Source organism: Thermobia domestica, chromosome 5 (assembly GCF_964235325.1).
Source record: "Thermobia domestica chromosome 5, izTheDome1.hap1.1, whole genome shotgun sequence".
Lineage (NCBI taxonomy): Eukaryota > Metazoa > Arthropoda > Insecta > Zygentoma > Lepismatidae > Thermobia > Thermobia domestica.
The window spans coordinates 274139810-274162057 of NC_137458.1; the positions used below are offsets into that span (position 1 = coordinate 274139810).

Consider the following 22248-nt stretch of genomic DNA (forward strand, 5'->3'; position numbering starts at 1 on the left):
AACAGTGTTGCCAGCTTAGGTTTTTCTTAATTTTTTCAGAATAATATAAACAATTCGAATGTTTTGGTCTATCTCTTGAGCATAATGGACTTAATGGATATAAACGTTACCATTTTGGAACATACGTTCCTTCAGCTTTCCAACGGTGTATTATTCATTGCGCTACGTTAATTAGGAGCTGCATCAGAGTTGTGGAAATCAAGGTATGTAATTTTTCTAAAGTTAATAGCGGCCATATTGAAAAATCTCACATGATGGTGATTATGTGGCCAAGCCAAATGTTGTCCTTTAAGATCCCAGAACATATTCCAGAAGTCGAATTCCCTGTACGTGAACCTTCCAACAGGACTATGTCTGGCCCCTAGACTAACTTATGATTGTCATACCAGAGTCAAGAACCACCAATATCTTATTGAATTTTCGACGAGCCAAATCTGGAATGATTATGCCTCGACTCTTAGTAGTTGTACGTATATCGACCGTGTAATATCGGGTATGCTTACTTATTGGTCGTGGTGTGTCGGTGGTTTAAAAGTAGGTGTTCTAGAGACAAACCTTAGAGTCGTTAAGCTGTCTGTCCACGACTCATATACATTCGCTGGAGAAAGGAACGCTAAACTCAAAAACCAAATTCAAACAGATCTGCTCCTACGTTGTACACATAAAGATGATGATAGATGGTAGCAGTATCAATGCCAACTTTTATTTCCTATGGAGGAAGTGGGCGAGCAGAGAATTCTTTTTAGGAAGCAGTTATTTTTGTATACCCAAAGTCCGTTTTATATAACTTGACTATGTTATAATACAACAAGCCTGGGACAGAGGATGTCCTGGGTACGCTCTCCCCTTCTCCTCTAGCTTCGTCACTGAGTGTTAGCGATTCCAACTGGTACTCATGGAACTGGCAGTCAAAACTACCGACCGTAATTACTCTGGGGTATTGTATACTACCTTATCTGTAAATCTTGAGATAGAAGGGCATTTGTCCTTACTGAATTCTGCCTGGCAGTAATATGCCGTCCCATTGTGTCGCACATGTGCTCGATAGAGCTTAAACCCGGTGACCGTGCTGGTTATAGTAGATGGCATATATTGAGAACAGTATTTTGGGTTTGTCCTGACTGTGTTACAGAGTAGAACGGGTGTTAATCATGCCTAAAAATGGGGATATTCATCGTCCAAAGTAAGGTAGAAGGACAGGATTTATGATATTGCGAATAGACGACATAGTTTCCTGAATTTACGAGATATGTCCCTGAGATATGTCGAAGATCAGATCTTAGCAGGGTTTTAGCTTATCTATGGGTTTGTGTGATTGAAATGTCCGCATGAATCACTTTTAAAGACCTACAAACGATACTTTTGCAGTCAAAGTAGTCTCCAACTGCACCCACATACTATTGTCATCTCTCATCCAATATTTAGATTCCATGACCAAAAAAAAAAAAAAAAAAAAAAAAATCTGGAGTCTCCCATATACAAAATTTCTCAACTTCACCGCCTGGTCATATGGAAAGTTTTACCCTGCCAAGAAGTAATCACAGATGCATGAATAGGTGGTAATTGATAGGAAAAACATCACGAAAACACGGTTCACGAGGAATTATTCCATACTGAAACTAATGGAAAGTCTGCACTGACGTTTAAATGATATATGGAATTAAATGAAAAGATGCGTCTGTTAACAATCGTTGGATTGCTGAGGTCAAATGTAATGTGGATTTAGTGGGTGCTATTTTCACTTAATTACTTATTTCTGACATTAAAATATAATTATTTTTTCCTTCACTTTACTAGGAAGAACAAAGCCGGAAAGAAGCGAAATATGAACTATTTTCTATGGCTTTTATATACTCATTGCTGTGGGGTTCATCCTTTCTTGTGAAGGAGATAGTGCACGAAAAAGAAACTGGATTGAAGGTACTTGTAATGTGAGTTGTTAGTCTGTCATTCTAATATTCTCATTAGAAATAACTTTCGCAAGATTGATTGCTACTTAAGACATTTACAAATTATATTTATAGCATAAAGTAGGACTTAGGAAAACATTATGCTTAAAGCTTTAAAAAAGAAGTTTCAATCACGGTTTGGAACGCTTACCTCAAGTGAATAGATCTGAAAGATAATAATACAGTAGTTGTTTCCGATCTATGGTGACGATTTCAAACTGCATTTACCTTAAGAGAAACCATGTCGCCACCACCAAAAGTGCTCTATTTGGTAGAACTGCATCTGAGCAATTGCCCGACAGTGAAATTCCCACTTTAGGAGACTAGCACGCAGTGTAGTCATGTCAAAGCGCAACCACTCCTCCGGACAGGGTTTCCATAGACCTTCAATAGTGTGGAGTCTGCTATGAGACAAGGCTCGTTTCAGGAGCTTGAAAGCGCAAAAGTCTATCGGTGACGTATCTGGGGACCTCACTGGAATATCTATGAATGCAATGGCACGAATTCCAGATTCTGCTGTCATTTGTTGGAGAAAGATGCGGCTTAAAGCGAGGTGTGTGACTTGACACCTTGTCGGTATGCACACGCATACGATTCTTTTCTCTCTCGTAGAGATGAGGAATGTCAAGGCCATAAATGGATGTCAGGACGTTAGCATGATAATATTCTCGATTCACCTTCATATTTTTGGCTATAGGATGTATGGTCAGCTTGCCCTGGTACGAGTATCCAGCAATGATGAATGCTGGTAATAAAATGTGGATAATAGAATTGGGACTATGGGTTTAGATATATTTCAGTATAAGTTCAAGACTTTCAAGCGAAAGTGTTTCGAGATGTTAATTGATAAATTGTAGAATTGTTGTTATAACCTGAAGGAAAAAAGGTATACTTATTGTAATTTCATGTTTAAATACTAACTATATGTAGGTTTGGTGTTGCACATCCTTTGATGATTGTATATAAAATTTTATACTTTGTGATTGCCTTTGTAGTCCAGGAAATCTAGAGCAATTATACCCTCAACCTGGGCAAAATTGCAACACAAGCTTTTTAAACAGTTTTCGATTCAGGAATTACTACTGCATAACATATTCAAAATCCGGCAAAATCGGACCACGGGAACACCCCCAAAAACGGTTTCAAAATGGCTGACCATGGTTTTTCGAAAAAATCGTAGACCTTTACGTTGGCGGCTCTAGTAACCCTCTTAATTGACACAGAGACATAAATGATACCTCGTTGGAACGCTCATAGACCACAAATTCCAACGAAGTGACTTTTGTACCCATCATGCCCAACCCGTAGAAGAAGAAGAAGAAAGTCAATTTTTTGTTTTTTTAATTGATATTTCTTGGACCCTGGCAACACTGTGCGTCCTCATACGCCGGCAGAAAACTTCCTACGCGTAGACCAGAAATTGGTAACAATAATATTAAAAAATGAAGGACGTAGGTTCAACAGTAAGGGAGATAAAGATTCGGAACCGCGGACCAAGGAAGGTTACTCTGTGTATTTTTTACTGTGGTCTAACTTCTGTTTCTTAGATCTAGCATCCTCCCTAATTGTCACAGAGACATGAAGCATACTGCGTTGGAAAGCTTATGGAACCACCTTGCCAACGACGTATGGTTTGTGCCCCCTGTACCCAACCCCCTGTGCCCAACCTGTAGAAAAAGAAGAAGAAGAAACCTTTAAAACATTGGGAAAATCTATGCTTTTACCTTTCTTGGGCTCTGGCAACCCTGATAATCGTTGGGTATAGGGGGCACAAACGATATGTCGTTGGAAATGGGGTTCCATAAGATTTTCTACATATCATAGTCTTGCATGAACCTAGGCACTGAAGAACCATGGATGATTCCCTTACACGTTTGTGTATCATCTGCAGAAGCCTAGATTCTGACGATAACCTCATCACACTTCAAGAAAAGGGAGGTGAAGGAGTGAACAATGCCAGTAAGGCTCGCGGTAGTAACATTCTCGCCGCTACAAGTATGGTGGTTCATGTCTCTTGTCGCAAACGTTATATTGATAAAAAAGATATTGCGATTGCCCTAAAAAGAAAAACATCATCGCCAAATCAAAAACGAGTTACTCGCTCGTCGGATGGGTCCTTCAACAGGAACAGTGACTGCCTTTTTTGCGGAACGTCTGTCTTATTTGATGACCGTCACGTGTTGAAATCAGAAAACGTGAGAGTGAAAACACAAGCATTGCCACACAGTATTTTAAAGTGTTGCAATAAACGAAACAATACCGGGTCACAAACTGTCCGAGGTCGAATTGAGTGCTTCTCATCTGATCTTCATGCAGGAGATTGTGTCTATCACGGATAATGTAGTATCAACTTTCGAACAGGTAAAGCAATTCCTCAACAATACTGCACCGACAATCAGTCAGCGTCAAAAAAATTCCGGGCTGGCCGACCTACAAATGATGAGAGAATCCGAGCATTTCAGCGCATCTGTAGTTATTTGGAAGAGCACGATGATGAGCAACTAACTGTGGGAGAACTTGTTACAAACATGGGCACATTTCTTGAAGGGACTGATCACATTGCATATGACAGACTGCACATGAAGCGTCAACTAATGGAGTACTTCGGTGAAAAAATTATAATTTCTAGTGACAGTGGAAAAAACGACTTCATTACATTTCGAGAAACTGCCAATCACATTCTAGGGCATATCGTGATTTACCACAAGAGTATGGTGAAGAAAAGGAAAAAATAGAATAAGAGAAACCGTAGCTCGACTGATCAAAACCGACATAAAATCCAAACTACAAACTGGAAGTAATACATATCCTTCACCCAGTGACTTGACCATTCAGGAATTCCTTCAGTACCTAGCCTACAAGTATTCTATACCACACTTTTTGCCGGAAAGGACAATGAAACCAAAATAGCATCGATTGGCCAGTGTTTGATGCAAGCAGCCAGACCAAGAGATATGTTACCTCCTCTGCAGTTAGATGTTGCTGTGCAGCTGCACCAGCACTATCGATCGAAACACCTGATTGACACGCTGCATCACCTGGGATTTTGCTCTTCATACGCGGAAGTGCAGCGGTTTGAACGCTGTGCTGCAAGTACATTTGGTAATCGTGTGATCGAAATGCCAGCAGACCAGACTCTCCTCTTTGCAGCGGATAATGTAGAGAATAATCTCCAAACGCCGAGTAGTTTAGGCACATTCCATGGTATGGAAATGTTGGCGGCCATTACTCCATCCACTACTACCAGTCTAACCATTCTTCGGAAGCCCGTCTCTGATGCTGATGTGAAGTCCCTTGCCAGTGTTCCTATTCACGCATACACTGAAGCCAGGGCTATTCTTGAAAAGGTCAACTGTGAACTGGTAACAGCACCATCACCGAACGAAAGCTCCCTCGATATTTTGTGGAAACTTTCCTGGCACTTTCCGTCACGCACACCAAACTGGTCAGGAATGATGCAGGCCATTCACGCAGCTCCATCTCTTCATCATTCAGGAAAATCCACTGTTCTTTGCTTACCGATTATTGACCTCCATCCATCTGAAATGTCATGCATCTATTCCACTTTAGTGTCCCTGAATAATTTTGCGAGAAAATATAGTCACACCAATCATCACCTTAGACCAACCACTGTTTTGGAAAGCTTCACGTATCCTGCATGACAGAGCACATAACACCAGTATTAAGGACACGGTTCTCCTCTTGGGCTCATTTCATACTTTGATGAACCTTCTAGGAGCAATTGGTTCCCTGATGGATGGTTCAGGCTTACGTGAAATCTTGCATGAGGTTTATGGAGAAAATTCGGTTGTACATATGTTAAGTGGCAAATCCGTAGCAAGAGCCTTCCGTGCGCACATGATGGTTGACCTCGCATTAAGTGCATTGCTTGTGGAGAATGTTTTTCTGGAGACCGATAATGGAACACACAGAACAATCAACGATGCTTACTCTCTCTACCAGAGTCTGATGTCGGGTGAGATTACTGTAACTGGAGCTAGTTCTTCACCTCTTCTTCAAGAAGCCCGAGAAAAATTGAAGCACGAAAGTCAGAACTTATTAACACATCAAAAACAAGTCAGTTGTGGCTTGCATACCAGCGCATGTTGACTACAGCAAGGAAATTTGTGGCAGCAGACCGAACAGGAAGCTAGGAGGATTACCTTGATGCTATAGCAGAGTGCATTCCCATATTCGCTGCAGCAGGACATTTCAATTATTTGAAGTCGACGTGCTTGTACCTGCAAACAATGTTAACGCTGCCATCGGTTAATCCAACAGTTCACGAAAGCTTTCAAAATGGGTTCGGAGTTACTAGAAGAAGCAACCGTTATTTGGCTGGGTTGTCCTCTGATCTAGTCATAGAGCAGGTTCTGATGAGATCGCTAAAATCCACTGGAGGTCTAACCCTTGGGAGTGGAATGTCAGAGATGCAACGATCTTTGTGGGTGCTCTCAATGCCAGAATGCTCCGAGTACAATCTGGCGATGCAAACTCTTACTCATACAGCATATGTCGCTAGCGAACAACATAGAGAAGCCGAAACGTCAAGAATGTCACGTGATATCAGTGACACATGTCGCATTCTTGTAGGACTGCAGCCCATTTCACCACTTGACGGAGACAAATCGTTGAGAAACATTGCCACTGGCGTCACAGCGAATTCCCCGGTCAACGTCCATAATTTATTTTCAGTTGGAGAAGAGCTTGCGAAGAAACTATCTGGCAAAGACCTGTTCACTGTGAAGTGGAAACGTGCAGATAAAGTCAAAACTCTAGCATCCCCGAGTGGTGTTAAAATCAGCAGCGATATCTCCGTCGATTCGAATCTTTTGCTTCAAAGACTGTTAGTTGTCTCTAATGCAGGCAGCACATCTTTAGAGGAGACCTTAGCGCATGAATTATGTGCCTACCCACCAGCTTTATTTGAGTCACCCAGCATGATACGTAAGGCAGACAAAGTGCCGACGGTGCCGTACTCCCGTATTTAAACGATACCACAAAATGTACAGACGAGTTTTACATAAGGTCATAAAACATGCAAAAATGTTAGAGAATGATACTTACATAGGGAAAGCTTCCAACAAAATGAAAGCTACATGGCAAATTATTCGGAAAGAATCTGGATAACGAAAACCCTCCTCTAAGATAACTAGCGTTTCTTGTCAAAATAAAATTATAAAAAATCCGACTGAAATTGCAAATGCTTTTAACGATTACTTCACGAATGAAGTGGAAAAGCTTATCACTAATAACGTGAACAATAAACTATCTAGCAAACAATACGTTAGTAGACATAACGATATTTTCGAAAAATCATTGTTCTTGCACCCAGTAACTAGTCAGGAAATCTTAAATACTACACTGAAAATGACAAATAAGAGTTCTTCAGGATATGATGAAGTTCCTGATAAAATTCTAAAGCAATGCTCTTGTGAAATTGCTGATATCTTATGCTTCATAGTGAATAACTTATTTAGTAGTGGCGTTTTTCCTTAGGCATTGAAGCTAGCAGTTGTTAAGCCCTTATATAAAAGTGGCAAGAAAGATCTTACATCGAACTATAGACCAATATCATGTCTGTCTACCTTCTCTAAACTTTTTGAAAAACTTATGTATATAAGACTAGTTAGCTTTCTAAATAATTTTAACTTAATATCTCCTGTTCAAAATGGCTTTAGATCAAATAAATCTACTGAAACTGCTCTTTACTCTTTTCTCTATTCTGCTTTAAATTCAATAAACGCTAAGAAATATACAACTGGCATATTTCTTGATCTTAGCACAGCTTTCGATACAATTGATCATCAAATTTTACTTAAAAAATTGCAAGATAATGGTATTAGGGGAAATGCTTATGAGTGGTTTAAATCGTATATATCCAACAGAAGGCAAACTGTTGAAATTAACTGTCAAACTCGAGACACTCAGGGAGTAAGCAAATATTATTTAGATACCAAAGAGTTAAAATTTGGAGTTCCTCAAGGTTCCATCTTAGGCCCTATTCTATTTTTAATATATATAAATGATTTGCCACAATGTTTAGACTCTGCTAAAATTGTTCTGTATGCTGACGATACAAATATAAGTAACTGGAGAAACTTACGTTGAGTTATGTAATGCAGTAGATTCCACCATGTCTGCCATCAGGGACTGGATGGATAGAAATAAACTAATACTAAACACAACAAAGTCTTCGTGCATGTGCTTTCACGTAGCAAAAAACGAGGTAAGAAAACGCCCTTGTGTAACAATTAACGGCAAAACGTTGAATTACGTCTCGGATATCAAATTTCTTGGTCTTTGGGTGTCAGATACATTAGATTGGAAAATTCACATTCAAAAATTATCTAGTAAATTGGCTCAAACCTGTTACATGTTAAAGCTTTTACGAAATAGTGTCAGTCACCATGTTCTGCTCACAACTTATTTTGGACTTTTTCATTCTAAATTGAAATATGGTATTATATTCTGGGGATCTACTGCACTGCTAAATTCCATATTCGTTTTACAAAAGAGAGCTTTAAGGTTTATGACCGGAAGTAAACCTCGAACTTCTTGTAAACCTCTATTTAAATTTCTTGAAATCTTACCTCTTCCATGTTTATATATATATGAAATTCTAAAATTTGTAAAAGATATACAGATAGATACAAGCACCTTCCGGTTGAACTCAGATATTCATATGCATAATACAAGACAAGCGTCTGACCTTCATGTAGAGTCCTCACGTTTAAAAGTACATAAGAATAGTACATTTCCTATGGCAGTGAATATTTATAACAAGCTTCCTTCCACTTTAAAAAACAAAACATCTGGTTTCAATAAAGCAGTCAAGTCCTACCTACTCGAGCACTGTTTCTATTCTGTAGAAGGATATCTCGCCTGTAGTAAATAATGTTTAAAAATATATATTTTGTATATCTATAATGTAAGGTTTTATTAACTGTTATGTTGTTTTATATCGATGTATGTAAATTAGAATAATGAAAAATTGTACCTTTTTTGTTTTATATAAATTCACACTATTTTAACATTGCATGTAGATTTAAATCTATACATATGTACACATTCAGTGTTCTTATGACGTGTCCAACTCATACGTTCACGTTGTGAACAATTTGTATGAAAAAGGATGAAAATAAATACAATACAATACAATACAAAGCCCCACTGCCCCATGCGATACTAGAGTTCAGCAAGCAGCAGACCGCACAGTTTGAGGAAACGGAGCCAGACAATATTCTGTATGTCTTAGACGAAGGATCTCAGTTACATAGACTACCATGGTGTAAAGGCAGTTCGTACAACAATATCGCTGCATCATTTGCTGACTATACGGTTCGTAAATATGGCACATCAACCATCGTGTTTGATGGGTATGGAATTTGCTCACGATGATTCATTGCAACTGCGCTACCGGGAGTGCAAGAACGTATTGTACTTGCAGAAAGCATGCCCTTCCATATACTATTGCTTGTGGTGTGTGCCAAGAAACTGAATGTTTTAACTTTAAATGAATATGGTGAGGACAGTGTTAGCGTAGGCGATGACGATGTAGATGTATAATTTCCCTCCCAAAGTCTTTCGTCTTTCCATTCTTTTGCTTTAGAATATTTTTGCTTTATATATATAGGTGTTATGTTTCTATAAAACGCATTGTCCTGTACACTGTATTATGGTATGACCTTCTATTTTCTATTGTTTGTGGCGTATGCCAAGAAACTGAATGTTTTAACTGTTTAAACGAATATGGCGAGGACAGTGTTAGCGTAGGCAATGACGATGTAGATGTGTAATTTGCCTCCCAAAGTCTTTCGTTATTCCCATTCTTTTGTTTAAAAATATTTTTGTTTTATGTATAGTACTTATATTTAAGCGACCTTTGATTTAAAGAAAGAAACAAGATTTTTTCATGCGTAGAAAGATTATCAGGGTTGCCAGAGTCCAAGAAAGGTAAAAGTGTAGATTTTCCCAATGTTTTAAAGGTTTCTTCTTCTTCTTTTTCTACAGGTTGGGCACAGGGGGCACAAACGATACGTCGTTGGCAAGGTAGTTCCATAAGCTTTCCAACGCGGTATGCTTCATGTCTCTGTGACAATTAGGGATGATGCTAGACCTAAGAAACAGAAGTTAGACCACAGTAAAAAATATACAGTGACCCTCCTTGGTCCGCGGTTCCGAATTTTTATCTCCCTTACTGTTGTACCTACGTCCTTCATTTTTTAATATTATTGTTACCAATGTCTGGTCTACGCGTAGGAAGTTTTCTGCTGGCGTATGAGGACGTACAGTATTGCCAGGGTCCAAGAAATATCAATTAAAAAAACAAAAAATTGACTTTCTTCGTCTACGGGTTGGGCATGATGGGTACAAAAGTCACTTCATTGGAATTTGTGGTCTATGAGCGTTTCAACGAGGTATCATTTATGTCTCTGTGTCAATTAAGAGGGCTACTAGAGCCGCCAACTTAAAGGTCTACGATTTTTTCGAAAAACCATGGTCTGCCATTTTGAAAACCGTTTTTGGGGGTGTTCCCGTGGTCCGATTTTGTCGGATTTTGGATATTTTCGTCAGATGAGTTACCTAAACAAAATACAGGTGTAAAACTAAAGGTTGCAATTTTGCCCAGGTCAAACCGTATTTTGACTCGACTATTGGGTATTAAGTACAATAAAATATATTATTATTATTATTATTATTATTATTATTATTATTATTATTATTATTATTATTATTATTATTATTATTATTATTATCATGAAACCTGTGTCAAAACATTCCTTGCATTCAGAGAACCATCTTTGAAAGTCCCTCGCACCTGTAGATCGATAAATAATTGCACCTGACTTGTGACAGTCATCCACCTAAACATGCCTCGTCCAGTGTTACAACAAACTTTCACTTTTCACCGGTCAGGTACTGCTCATACAGCATTCGACGTTTGGTGCAACGTTCCCAGGTATGATTTTGGCAAAAGCTTATGAACACGCCCTTTATGTGGCTTTACCAACCTCAAATCGCGGTGAATGGTGGTGTGCACTGTCTTGAGTGATGTCTGTAGCTTGTTCGTGATACTCCTCTGTGTGGATGGATTCTCCCTGGCGACCAGAGCCACAACTTCCCTAATAGTTAGGTGGCTTAGTGAAAAAATCGTGCAAAATATGATACCAAGATACCACTTTCAGGGGTGATGTATACTTATGTAAGGACAAAATATGGATATAGACTCAAACTTCTGGGGTCGTGGTTTGCGTGGTATGACGTCATCAACATGGCCGCCAATTGAATTAATTTCCTTAAATTAAAAAAAATAATAACTTGGCTACCGTTCAACATAGAAACTTCTTTCGTGCTTTATTTGTGAGAACATACTCCGATTTTGAATTACGTAGAAAATATCTTATATAGGCTATATGTCCGCCATTTTTAAATATGGCGTCTCAAAGTGAAAAGAAAGCATTACTCGAAAACAATTCTTGCGTTTAACGGCGAATAACTATGAAACGAGTACGAATTCACAAAAACACTTTGAAATAATCGAAATCCCGCGTTTCAAGAGCTTTCAAACGGCACAATTATTATTGTTGTATCAATGTTATTAACAATTACAAAATTAATAGTTTTATTTGTTTTCATGTCTTTTTACGTTTGCCCTTGAGATAACTTCTGCTTGGGATTTGTTTGAAACACATTTCACAGAGAACACGTCGAAGGGAAAGAAGTGTCAATTAGTCAGTCTTGACCAAGATTTGTAATATGTAGTGAATTGCAGACTTGAAAACATTATTGATTGTAACCGTATTTTGTGTCAAGAACATTCATCTGATAAACTCGTGTGTCCAGCGAAAACCAAAAGATCAGACATTGGCGCCGGATACAGGACTTTGTGTAATGATTTACTATCATATCAAGAAAGCAACGGGCTTTCATCTAACATCCGCCTTGAATTACTTGATGACGGAAGTGGACTCGAGGAAACCATTACCAGAAATGGGGGTAAATTTCATAAAACGTGCAGAAACAGATTTGACCGAAGCAAACTCCAAAGAATGATAACAAAAAAGCGAAAACACGAAGATGAAATCGTTGATAGTGAACCATCTACTCGTTCAACGTTCCAGTCAAGTATATCGGCTTCTTCTGTGATGCAGACGCCACATCTGATGCACTGGTCAACGTTCATACTCTTGAATTAAGTAACCGAGTTCGTGATGCGGCTGTTACTTTATGTAACACTAAAATATTGGTAAAACTTAGCAACGGTGATATGGTCGCTACGAAGCTAAATATCATAAAAAGTGTTGGACTCAGTTATACAATCGTGTACGTAAAGTAGCGATAACAGGAAAAGCACTGAAGGAGAAAATTATGCATTGATATATGGGATGGTGCTATCGGAAGTGATTTCCCATCTTCAAGATGCGCTGCAGACAGAAAGCCTCCGAGTGTTCAAAGTAGCTAACATTAAAAGACTTGTAATTCGTCGCCTGACCGAACTTAGTGTTGCTGATGCAGAGAAGACGGTACACAGCTCAATGCTTCGGGAGAGAATTCTAGCCTATATACCTGAGCTAACAGAAGTAAAGGAAGGAAAACATATTCTTTTTATTAATCAGTCTAATGTGGGAGATGCTGTTCACAGTGCATGTATGTATAACTCCGAACAGGATGGAATGTCCATAGCTAGAGCAGCATCTATTCAAAGAACCCACATTTTCAAATTACCCCAAAATTTAATGGACATTTTACCAGCAAGAGCCAAATGGATTACGTTCCTGTAGTGCTGCCAACGTTTATGAGAATGGTTCTGGAAGGGCTAAACATTTCAAATGCTGTGTGGGTGCGAGTACAGCAGCATTATCGCTATCTCAACTAATTAAGTTCAACTGCGTAAAGCGGAGACGAAATAATGTGTCAAGTGAAAACCCGTCATTCCCTGAAAAATGAAACTCTCTTACCACTGTAAATAGGCTTGGTTATTCACACGAAAACACGAAGAAAGACTTTATAGAACGAGTAAACAAACTTGGATTATGTGTATCATACGATCGAATTCGCGAAGTATCAGCAACACTAACCAATAAACTTTGTCATTATTTTAAGGACCAGAATGCCGTGTATCCTCCTGGTCTGGTTCCAAATAGGTTTATCTGTGCTGCTATAGATAATGTCGATCATAATCCATCCTCCCAGGAAGCGTTTCATTGAATTGCCATATCATTAATTCAAAAAGTGTCCGACGATGACAGTGCTCTCCATTTGTTGGTAAGTGATAAGGAATGGTCAAAGAAGTTCACTAGCTCATTACCTGATTCGTACTCTCGCATCCCTACAACATCAGTGAGGAAAACTGCTGAAGTCACTGCATTTGAAAATGAAATTTTAACGTTTAGTGCAGAGCACAATCCTTTTTGTGACAAGTGGCTGCAAATGGTAGGAGAAATTGATCTCGAAAGTTCTGAAACCATTCAGCATATTGCGCGGAGTGCTTTCTATTCTACAAATGCTGGCATTCCTCGTCCATCAAAGAGTGTGTGTTTATTACTTCCGTATTGTATAATTCGATAACATCACCAGCAGTCGTTCGTTATTGCTTTGATATTATTAAGCAAGCACTGTTGTCATTAATTCAGGCCAGATACCTATGATTACGTGTGATCAACCAGTGTATGCTATTGCAAAACAGGTGCAGTGGTCCATGAGTGATGTGTATGGAGAAGACAAGGTGGTTGTAATGATGGGTGCACTTGACATTGGAATGGCTGTGCTGAAAGTGCTAGGGGACTGGCTCACAGGGAGTAGATGGGCAGAACTTCTTTCAGAATCAGAGGTCCTCACTTCTGGTAAAGCTGAGGAGTATCTTCGAGGTATTCATGTTAAAAGAACGAGATATGCACACGAGGTTACATACGCAACATTGTATCTACTTCTAAGACAAGCATATCAAAATAGTTTGTCTACAAAGAGTGATAAACAACCGACTTTTAAGGAGTGGATTACAGTTCGTCTGAACGAATCCTACCAGTTAAAATACTGGTACACATTGTTTCAGCTCGAGTCTTTACTGTTCCTTCTTCTGCACAGCATTCGGGCAGCAAATTTTGAAAAGTTCATCCTTTCACTAAAGTTGTTGTGCCCATGGATGTTTTCTACTGATCATACAAACTATGCGAGGTGGATGCCAGTTTTCATCAACACTTTGGAAGAAGTAAGGACAAAACATCCATCTATTTACGAGGAGTTTCGGCAAGAGGGATTTGGTTCTACAAGTGGACGTCCCTACACATGTATATCGCATGATCACATGCATGAACATTGTAATAAAGATCTGAAGGGTGATGGGGGCGCCATTGGTTTGTTTGACAATCCTGGAGCTCTGTTGAAGTGGTTCCTTTCTGGACCCGTTATCACGAAACTGGTTCATCAGTTTAAGAATGACAGTGGTATATGCAACACCATAAATAATCACATCGAAGTCCACCATGAAGACACACCAGCCGCTAACAAGCAATTTTTCCAAGACGTTAAAAAGCTAATGGGCGTATTCCAGCGAGATGATCGAAATCAATTCACTCAAGAAGATAATGTGCTTTTCTCTCTATCGAATGGAATTGTAGCCGATGACGCAGTACGTTGTGTTTGCATTGCTGAACCCCTCGGCAAAGAATAATACCAAAATTACGTGAAGGATCGCTTTGTGGAATGTAAGAAGTTAATTTACGACAAAATTCCCAGGAACAACCTTCTTCCATTTGATCGACCTGTACGAAAAGTAACTAAAGAACAGTAGAAAGTGACAATCCTAAAAATGACTGTGCTCTATTTAGCCGCCTATTCATAGCATGTTCGACACGAGAAAGCGGCCTCTCTGACTTTTTCACACATGAAAACCTTGAGTTTCCTCTATCACTATCAGAAGATGGAACTCTCCGCAAAGCCAAAAAATCTGACATCATCACATGCTTAAAAAATTGTGGAGATTCTCAACACGTGGAGCCAATCGCTACATGCTTAATTGTGGATGGACCAGCGATCGTCCACATACTGAAACCACTCCCCCAGCAGACATTCAAAGAATACAGAGACACAATATTTTATCCCTATATTGCAGCGATGTTATCCAAGTTTGAAAGAGTAGATGTTACCTTCGACTTTTATCTGCAGCGTGGCTTGAAATTGAGCGAGCGGAGAAAGCGTGGTAGTGGACTACGAGTAAAGATAAGCGTATCAGCATGTATTCTTAGGAACTGTCCTATTTTTCTACAAAACACCGAGAATAAATCATACCTTTTCATATATCTTGCTAGTGGTGTGAGTGAAATTTAAATACCACAAGATAAGACTTATTTTCTCCAATGGCTGTGGAGTATCTTGTAATTCCAGTCTTGATCTCTCTTTTCTTTCTCCCTGTAAACACGAGGAAGCTGACACACGCATGTTACTACATGCACGACATGCCAGTCGCACGACCATAGCTCGATTATGATCTGAACGGTCGATTCTGATGTTGTGGTAATTGCCGTTCATGCATTTAATGAACTAAAGATACAGAGTCTGTGGATTGAGTATGGTGTTGGAATAAATAACAGGTACCTTCCCATCCATCAGTACGTGGATAATCTTGGAATAAATATGTATATTGACATTTTCTTATACACATTCACTGGTTTCGATAACACCTCAGCCCTTGCAGGTCACGAATTTATTTCTGCCTCACAGGAATCATTACATCCCTCGCCTTATCTGCTCCTTTCAACACCCGTGATGTCATTCTTAGGCACAGTGGACCCACGCTCCTTGAACAGTTTAATAATGGCACTATAACTGTAGTTCAAGTCGGAAAGAGCACTTATGTAGCCCTTCCAATAAGCACTTATTTTCGGCGGCATTTGTCCTGGTATGCACTTACCACACCTGTCATGCACAGTCAACGGTTCAAGGTACCCACACGAATGGCAACTTCCTTCTCTTCCCGCTTGATGGTGCCGCACAACGTGTGTACTTTGGTCACCATAGATCGGTAACAACCTCTGTAATAGTAGTCACAGTTAATAAATATTACTTTTTCACGTCGATGAACATTATAAATACAGTGGTTGGCGTGGGCATCACTAATACAACCTAGTTTGATCGAATGATAGTGCTGTTCTTCCTTTAGACTTTTAAACTTCGTATTTGCAGTATCTGAAACAGTCAAATCATTTACTTGTTTATATGTGATCAAATATGTTTATGAATACAAATAATTAAATGCTACTTCAAAAAGAGTACAATGATTTCACATTATATTGCTTTTTCACGATAAGTTTCTGTCACGAATGAATTGTCAATATTTTCAAAATTGAGGATATATTGCGTTCGGCACAAAGTTTGAACGGGAACGAGGGACCTTATCATAAGTAGTAGTAAAATTTTATAATAGAGGTATCACCAGTGACCAGAACTGCGAGGAAGACCTTGGTCTCTCGCAAGCCAGGGCTATAGCTACATTCATTCCATTAGCTCGCTAATGGGTGGCGATGGAGCAAAAGTTTAAGGTATTAAAATCAATGCTTATGAGGTAATAAACACAGAAGAGATTCAATGTCTGGTGCTTCTCTTCACCAACCGCAAAAACTTCATTAGGGTTTTTTTTTTTTTTTTTTTTTTGGTATGAACCATCACTTCATTTATTACAGAAATACCCATAAATGTGTCATATTATCTATGACATTTGCAATAGATATGTATTGTTTCGTAGTTGTTTTTTATCTATTTGTATTAAACATAATGACATAATAATATTTTGAACTATGCTCTCTGTCTAGTTTACAACTAGAGACTAGTATACTCTTTCTAAAGAAAACAAACGTAATTTTTATTTAAATTATTTCTAGTAATAAAGATTATTAAATCTAATGTGCTATCGAGACATCAAATAACTGAAATCCATCTGTCTGATCATATGCATAGTAATGGAAAAAAAATTAATTTAGTTGTCAAATATAAATCTATTCCTATATTTTATTAATAGAAAAACCTAAAACTATCTTTTCTTCTAAATACAACTTCATACTCTTCATTTTGTGATTTTCACTAACGTGTAACATTTTTTAAGATAATTGATTTATTTGTAATTTTGTGTGTGGTATATTGGGAGTGACGACATTCTAATGAGCAAGGAGAATAACTACCTGGTAATGTTGTTTAGGAAAGAAATTGAAATTCATACCATCAACAAAATAAATAAATAAAAGAAAAAACAAAAAAGAAACAAAAACTGGAAAACTAAAAAAAAATGTAAAGGAAATACATAAAAATTCACAAAAATGAAAGTAATCAACGCCAAATTATGAAGAAAAAGTTCAATTTACTATTACTAGAACAAAGAAGATACTTAAGTATAAATAATTTTTTCACTGCAATGTATTTGTCAGTTCCCTTAAAGAATAGTTGAATCTAGGGAATTCTTCCCAATCGAACGAGAAAGTTATTATAAATTATAAAATACATCACGACTGTGAAATGTGATATTTTGAGCATACACAAACCCTAAACAAAATTGCAACTCTCTCTCTCTCTCTCTCTCTCATGTTTACTCTTGACCAGAAAGCAATATAAAAAGATTAGCTGAAATACCTGTTTTTGTTCAAGAATAGATTGATGTAAAACAGTTGAAAGGTATAATTAAACCTCTTTCCTACTCCTTAAAATGTGTTTTTGAATTGAAATGAAATTATAAAAACTCAAATTTTTACCAAATGTTAACTACTTTATAAAATTCATCTGATACAGTTGAAGCGTTTCCCCGTGATAAACCCTGCGACGCGTTAGATGTTTGCTGATTAACGCCATTAGGGTCACTGAATATCAAGTAACATATATTTGCTGCTTGTGGAGGACCGATCGGACCTACGTGATGCTCTTTATGACATAGTTTAGTAATGGATTCATTATTTATTCTAATTTAGACAAGATGCTATTGTTGTGAAATCCCCGACATTTCCTGAATTTTCAGAAAGGTCTAGATCACTATATTGTTATTCCTAATCAGATCAGGTTCTTCATATGTTTCTTCGTTTTTTATTGCACAAACTACTTAGCATTAAAAGCAAGAGGAATTCATCCATAATTCTCAGAAAAAGCTAGCTTGTACATGTAATAATGAACAAACAACTATAAAACAAAGTTGCCAGTTCAACTGTAGTTTATCCCATTGATCATTAAATATATATATATATATATATATATATATAGGTTAGGTTAGGTTATATATATAGGTCCGATTGGACCCCAATTTTCATGAGCGCGGACTCAATACCTCGGCTTACTTTGTTTCAATATGTTAAAAAAAAATATGAATAAAACAAGAATAATGTAAGTACGTTTGGCATTCTACCGGTGAAGAACAAAATTTGTCCTTGGAAGCTAACGTATTGAAAAGGTGGTGTGTCTCTTCGATACACATTCTGTTCATTGAAAATACGTGAGTCAACATTAAAAAAAAAAATAATCCATATTTGAATAAGAAAAGAACAATTTCTACGATATTCAAATTTCTGGTTTTACATTTATTACATCTTATTCTTCCCATATGCAGAAAGGACACTTCTGTTAGTATTGATGTAATTTAGTGACTATTCGTTTTCTTAAACATTGATTCCCTTGCCGGCAATAGCATCATTTCAGGTTTTGCTTGAAGGGAGGGGACAAGACTCTCTGATATCATAGAGTTTCTTGTTTTACATTTTGTATATTATTATTATTATTATTATTATTATTATTATTATTATTATTATTGATGTATGTACATCTCAAGCTCAGGGGGTAATTACCTATCTGTCTTCCCAGAATGACTGGCCCTGCTTGTGAAAAATACTAAAGAATTAGTTTCTACGATGAATATCTTTCTATATTGCTTTCTGTTCAAGTGTAAACATTAGACTGTGTTGTATTGGAGTTTAACGTCTGTTTCAACACCGAGGTTATATAAGACCTAGGCTTATTGTTTAATGTGGAATCTGAATGACATGAGGTCCCGCTGAAAATCAAGCTGAGTATCCCACACAGGAGTAAACGTTAAAGACGAGAGAGCTGTGATTTTGTTTCATATAGGGTATATATATATATATATAGGGTTTCTCAAAAGTCCCCTGACATAGGGTAACTCTGTTATTATCAATTTTCATTTCTAACCTATCATTATTGTGAGCAGTATAATGACTAATTCCAACTAACAAACCTGTTAGTAATTGCAGAACAGTTCTGTTTTCTGTTACCTCCGATAGATTTCAATTCCTATGTCAATATTCTTTGTTAATAATGTTGTACTTAACGCGTTTAAATGCTCATATATAAATTTTTACATATAAACTTCCAAGTTGAACAGTTCTCAACCGTACAGAAATTTTATTAGTTCGTTGTAGTCAGAATGAACTGCTCCTTCAAACGGCATGTTTAGTTCCTCTGAAGGCGAGTGTTTTCTCCCGAACTTCTCTTGTCAGAGAAAACACTATTACTTTCCTAATTTTAAGTTAACGACTTGTTATTCGTTGATCCAGCTGAACAATTGAAGCGACAAACACACTTCATCCAGTTCTTTACAACATTATTAAGTTTCTAATATCTTGAAAAAATTGAAAGAAATTTAGTTGTTAGCTTGATAATAAAAGTAACACTTTACTATGTCTGTATAGTGAAAAAGTTTCAGGAATCCTTCTGTCACCTTCGTCAATCACGCTGTACAGAGACAAAACTAACACCAAAACAACACATACATTCTTAATTTATTTTTCTTTATTATTTATTTAACTAGTTATTATATATCATACAAATAATGATAATTAAAATATTTACTTTTTCATTGTTAGCTATTTGAGTACACAATATTTTATAATTGTGGAGTTTAACCTTCCGTAATTCTTAGTAATATTCTTTCAGGAAATAATGAAGATAATGGGCTCAAGGTCATGTGAATTGTGGTTGCGATGGTTCCTTTATAAATTTCCAATAGATTTAGTAGTCATCTTAATAATACTTCCATTGTTAGGAGTGAAGTTGATGGTTAAGAGTAATTTACTTCCCATATTCTTTATTCTGCTGCTTTTCATACTTTCTCAGATAGCTTTTATATTTGCTATCAGTAGTATATTTATTAACGGTAAGTTGATATTCTTTAAAAAATATAATAAATTAACTTAAATAGTATTTTAGTAATGTTAACACAGACAAAGTATACAGAGGCTGATTTCCATCCGAACAACTTGCAGACAGTGACACTTGTCAAATCGGGTTTCAAAGAGCAAGAAAAGTGTACACAGACGTCTTTCAAATGTTCTGTAGTAAATGAGATGTTATAGTGGGAAAAATACCGCTGAAAAAAAAATTGCTTTTGGGAAGGGTAGTCATAACTCTTTCCCACACAAACCTAAACACTGGATGGATTGATACATTGAAACCATCTTTTCTCGTGTGTAACACTTGTGCGGCCATTTTTTGATTCTTTTTTTTAAATCCATCCGTTGCGGCAAGACATTGTTCTCGTGTTGTGCCGTAAGTCTTTGATGGATTGCGGCCCTTGATACACCTTCCGACCACACAAACCGGATCACTGCTCTTTGTTCCTTGTGGCGCTCGTTGTTCCTCTAATGAAGCGACCATGATCTATCTGCAACAAAAGGAAGACAAATGAAGGAATAAGGATAAAACTTTCATATCATGACCACAACAGCATAGCAACAAAATACACGAAGATAGAGGTTAATATAAAGAATGTAAGAAGAGTTATGTCAAAATTGAGGATAATATTTGACTTACCCTCGTATTATTATTATTATTATTATTATTATTATTATTATTATTATTGGTAGTAGTAGTAGTAGTAGTAGTAGTAGTAGTAGTAGTAGTAGTAGTAGTAGTAGTAGTAGTAGTAGTAGTAGTAGTAGTAGTAGTAGTATTTATTTTAAAGCCTAAATATTTTCAATAAATAAAGTGTATTTACTATTTTTGCAAAAGTGAATTAGATAGGTCTTCATTCTGTCAGTGTTCATTTAAGAATGCATAACGATTATCATGAAATTCGGTGAACCCATAGCTTTCGGATACAAGAAAGAGATTTAGGTAGATCTCTATATTTAAAAAGACTCATTTCTAACGATTTTCGAAAAGTATAATGCATCTACCTTTTTGTCAGAGAAAGTTACTAAACTAACATAGTAAGTCATGTAGAAATTTTTAAGCAGAGTAATTTATCCTTCAACCTTCTTCCATCACCAAAGAAAAACTTTCTATTCGAGCAGTAACAGACGAAAAGTTTGCTGCGAATTAGACAATAAAACAGGTTGGGAACGAATTAGACAGAGTAAAACAAAAATACTAACATGTACGTAACAAATAAATTTTATACTGTATATATGAATATACTTACTTGTAAACTATGGATAGGGGCGGACCAAGTCAAAATTTTTACCAGGACAAAGTGTTTTTTTAGTGCCCCCCAATCCTAGAATATAGTTTACATTTTATTAGTGATTTTAATATTTTAAACCCATTTTTCAAAAACAAAAATTTATACTCAAATGCATGGTATAGATATATTTAGTACTTAAAAATATACGTATGATATCAATTACATGGTGTTTTTTATTATTATTATTATTTATGTACTATCGACACTGTCGAAATAAATGATTTGGCAAGAACTGTACATAACGAAATAATAACACCTCCTATAACATAATAATAGCGAAATAATAATAACACTACTTTCAGTCTTTCAAGAAAGGCCGACAGACATCAAAATTTAGTGCTGTATATACTGTTCCACTTCCACTATCACTTCAAAACAGTAATATAAATAAAATCCAATAACATTCATTGCCTGGGAAAGTTCACAAACAATATGGTCCGCTATAAACAATACCAACTCCTCCTCCACTCTTCTACATGCCATGTCTCCATTTGTCGATGCAGCCCCCCCCCCCTAGTACTATGAAACTCTCTTCTTCCATGGAATGAAAAAAGGTGATGTAATTGACGCTACTTTAGAAGAATATAAACCAAAAAAGTCAGTAGAAAGCACGTTATAAAGTTTACTTTTTGAGCTCGTTTTGGCGCCCCTTTGACTGTGGCTCCCCGAGTAGTTGACTGGATTTCTCGGCCTGACTATGTATGCATTCAAGGTAGAGGTCTGCATGGGCCCGGGCCGGGCTCAGGCCTACAAAGCCTAGATCACTTCGGACTCGGGCCGGTTTCGGGGCGTACATTTTTAAATATACATTATTTCTCGCACTTTTTCGGGCCTAATTTTGTAAATATA

The 22248-nt window shown here is 37.2% G+C and overlaps 1 protein-coding gene across 2 annotated transcripts in view; it reads left to right on the forward strand.

Annotated features, from left to right (window-relative positions):
* LOC145686627 (phospholipid-transporting ATPase ABCA3-like) overlaps positions 1-22248 on the forward strand; it is a 252882-nt gene that overhangs the window by 76106 nt on the left and 154528 nt on the right. For both annotated transcript variants that reach the window (XM_081760095.1, XM_081760094.1), the window contains exons 4-5: positions 1798-1920; positions 19872-20091. In XM_081760095.1, coding sequence (XP_081616221.1) covers positions 1798-1920; positions 19872-20091 — 343 coding nt within the window. The remainder of the gene's footprint in view (positions 1-1797; positions 1921-19871; positions 20092-22248) is intronic.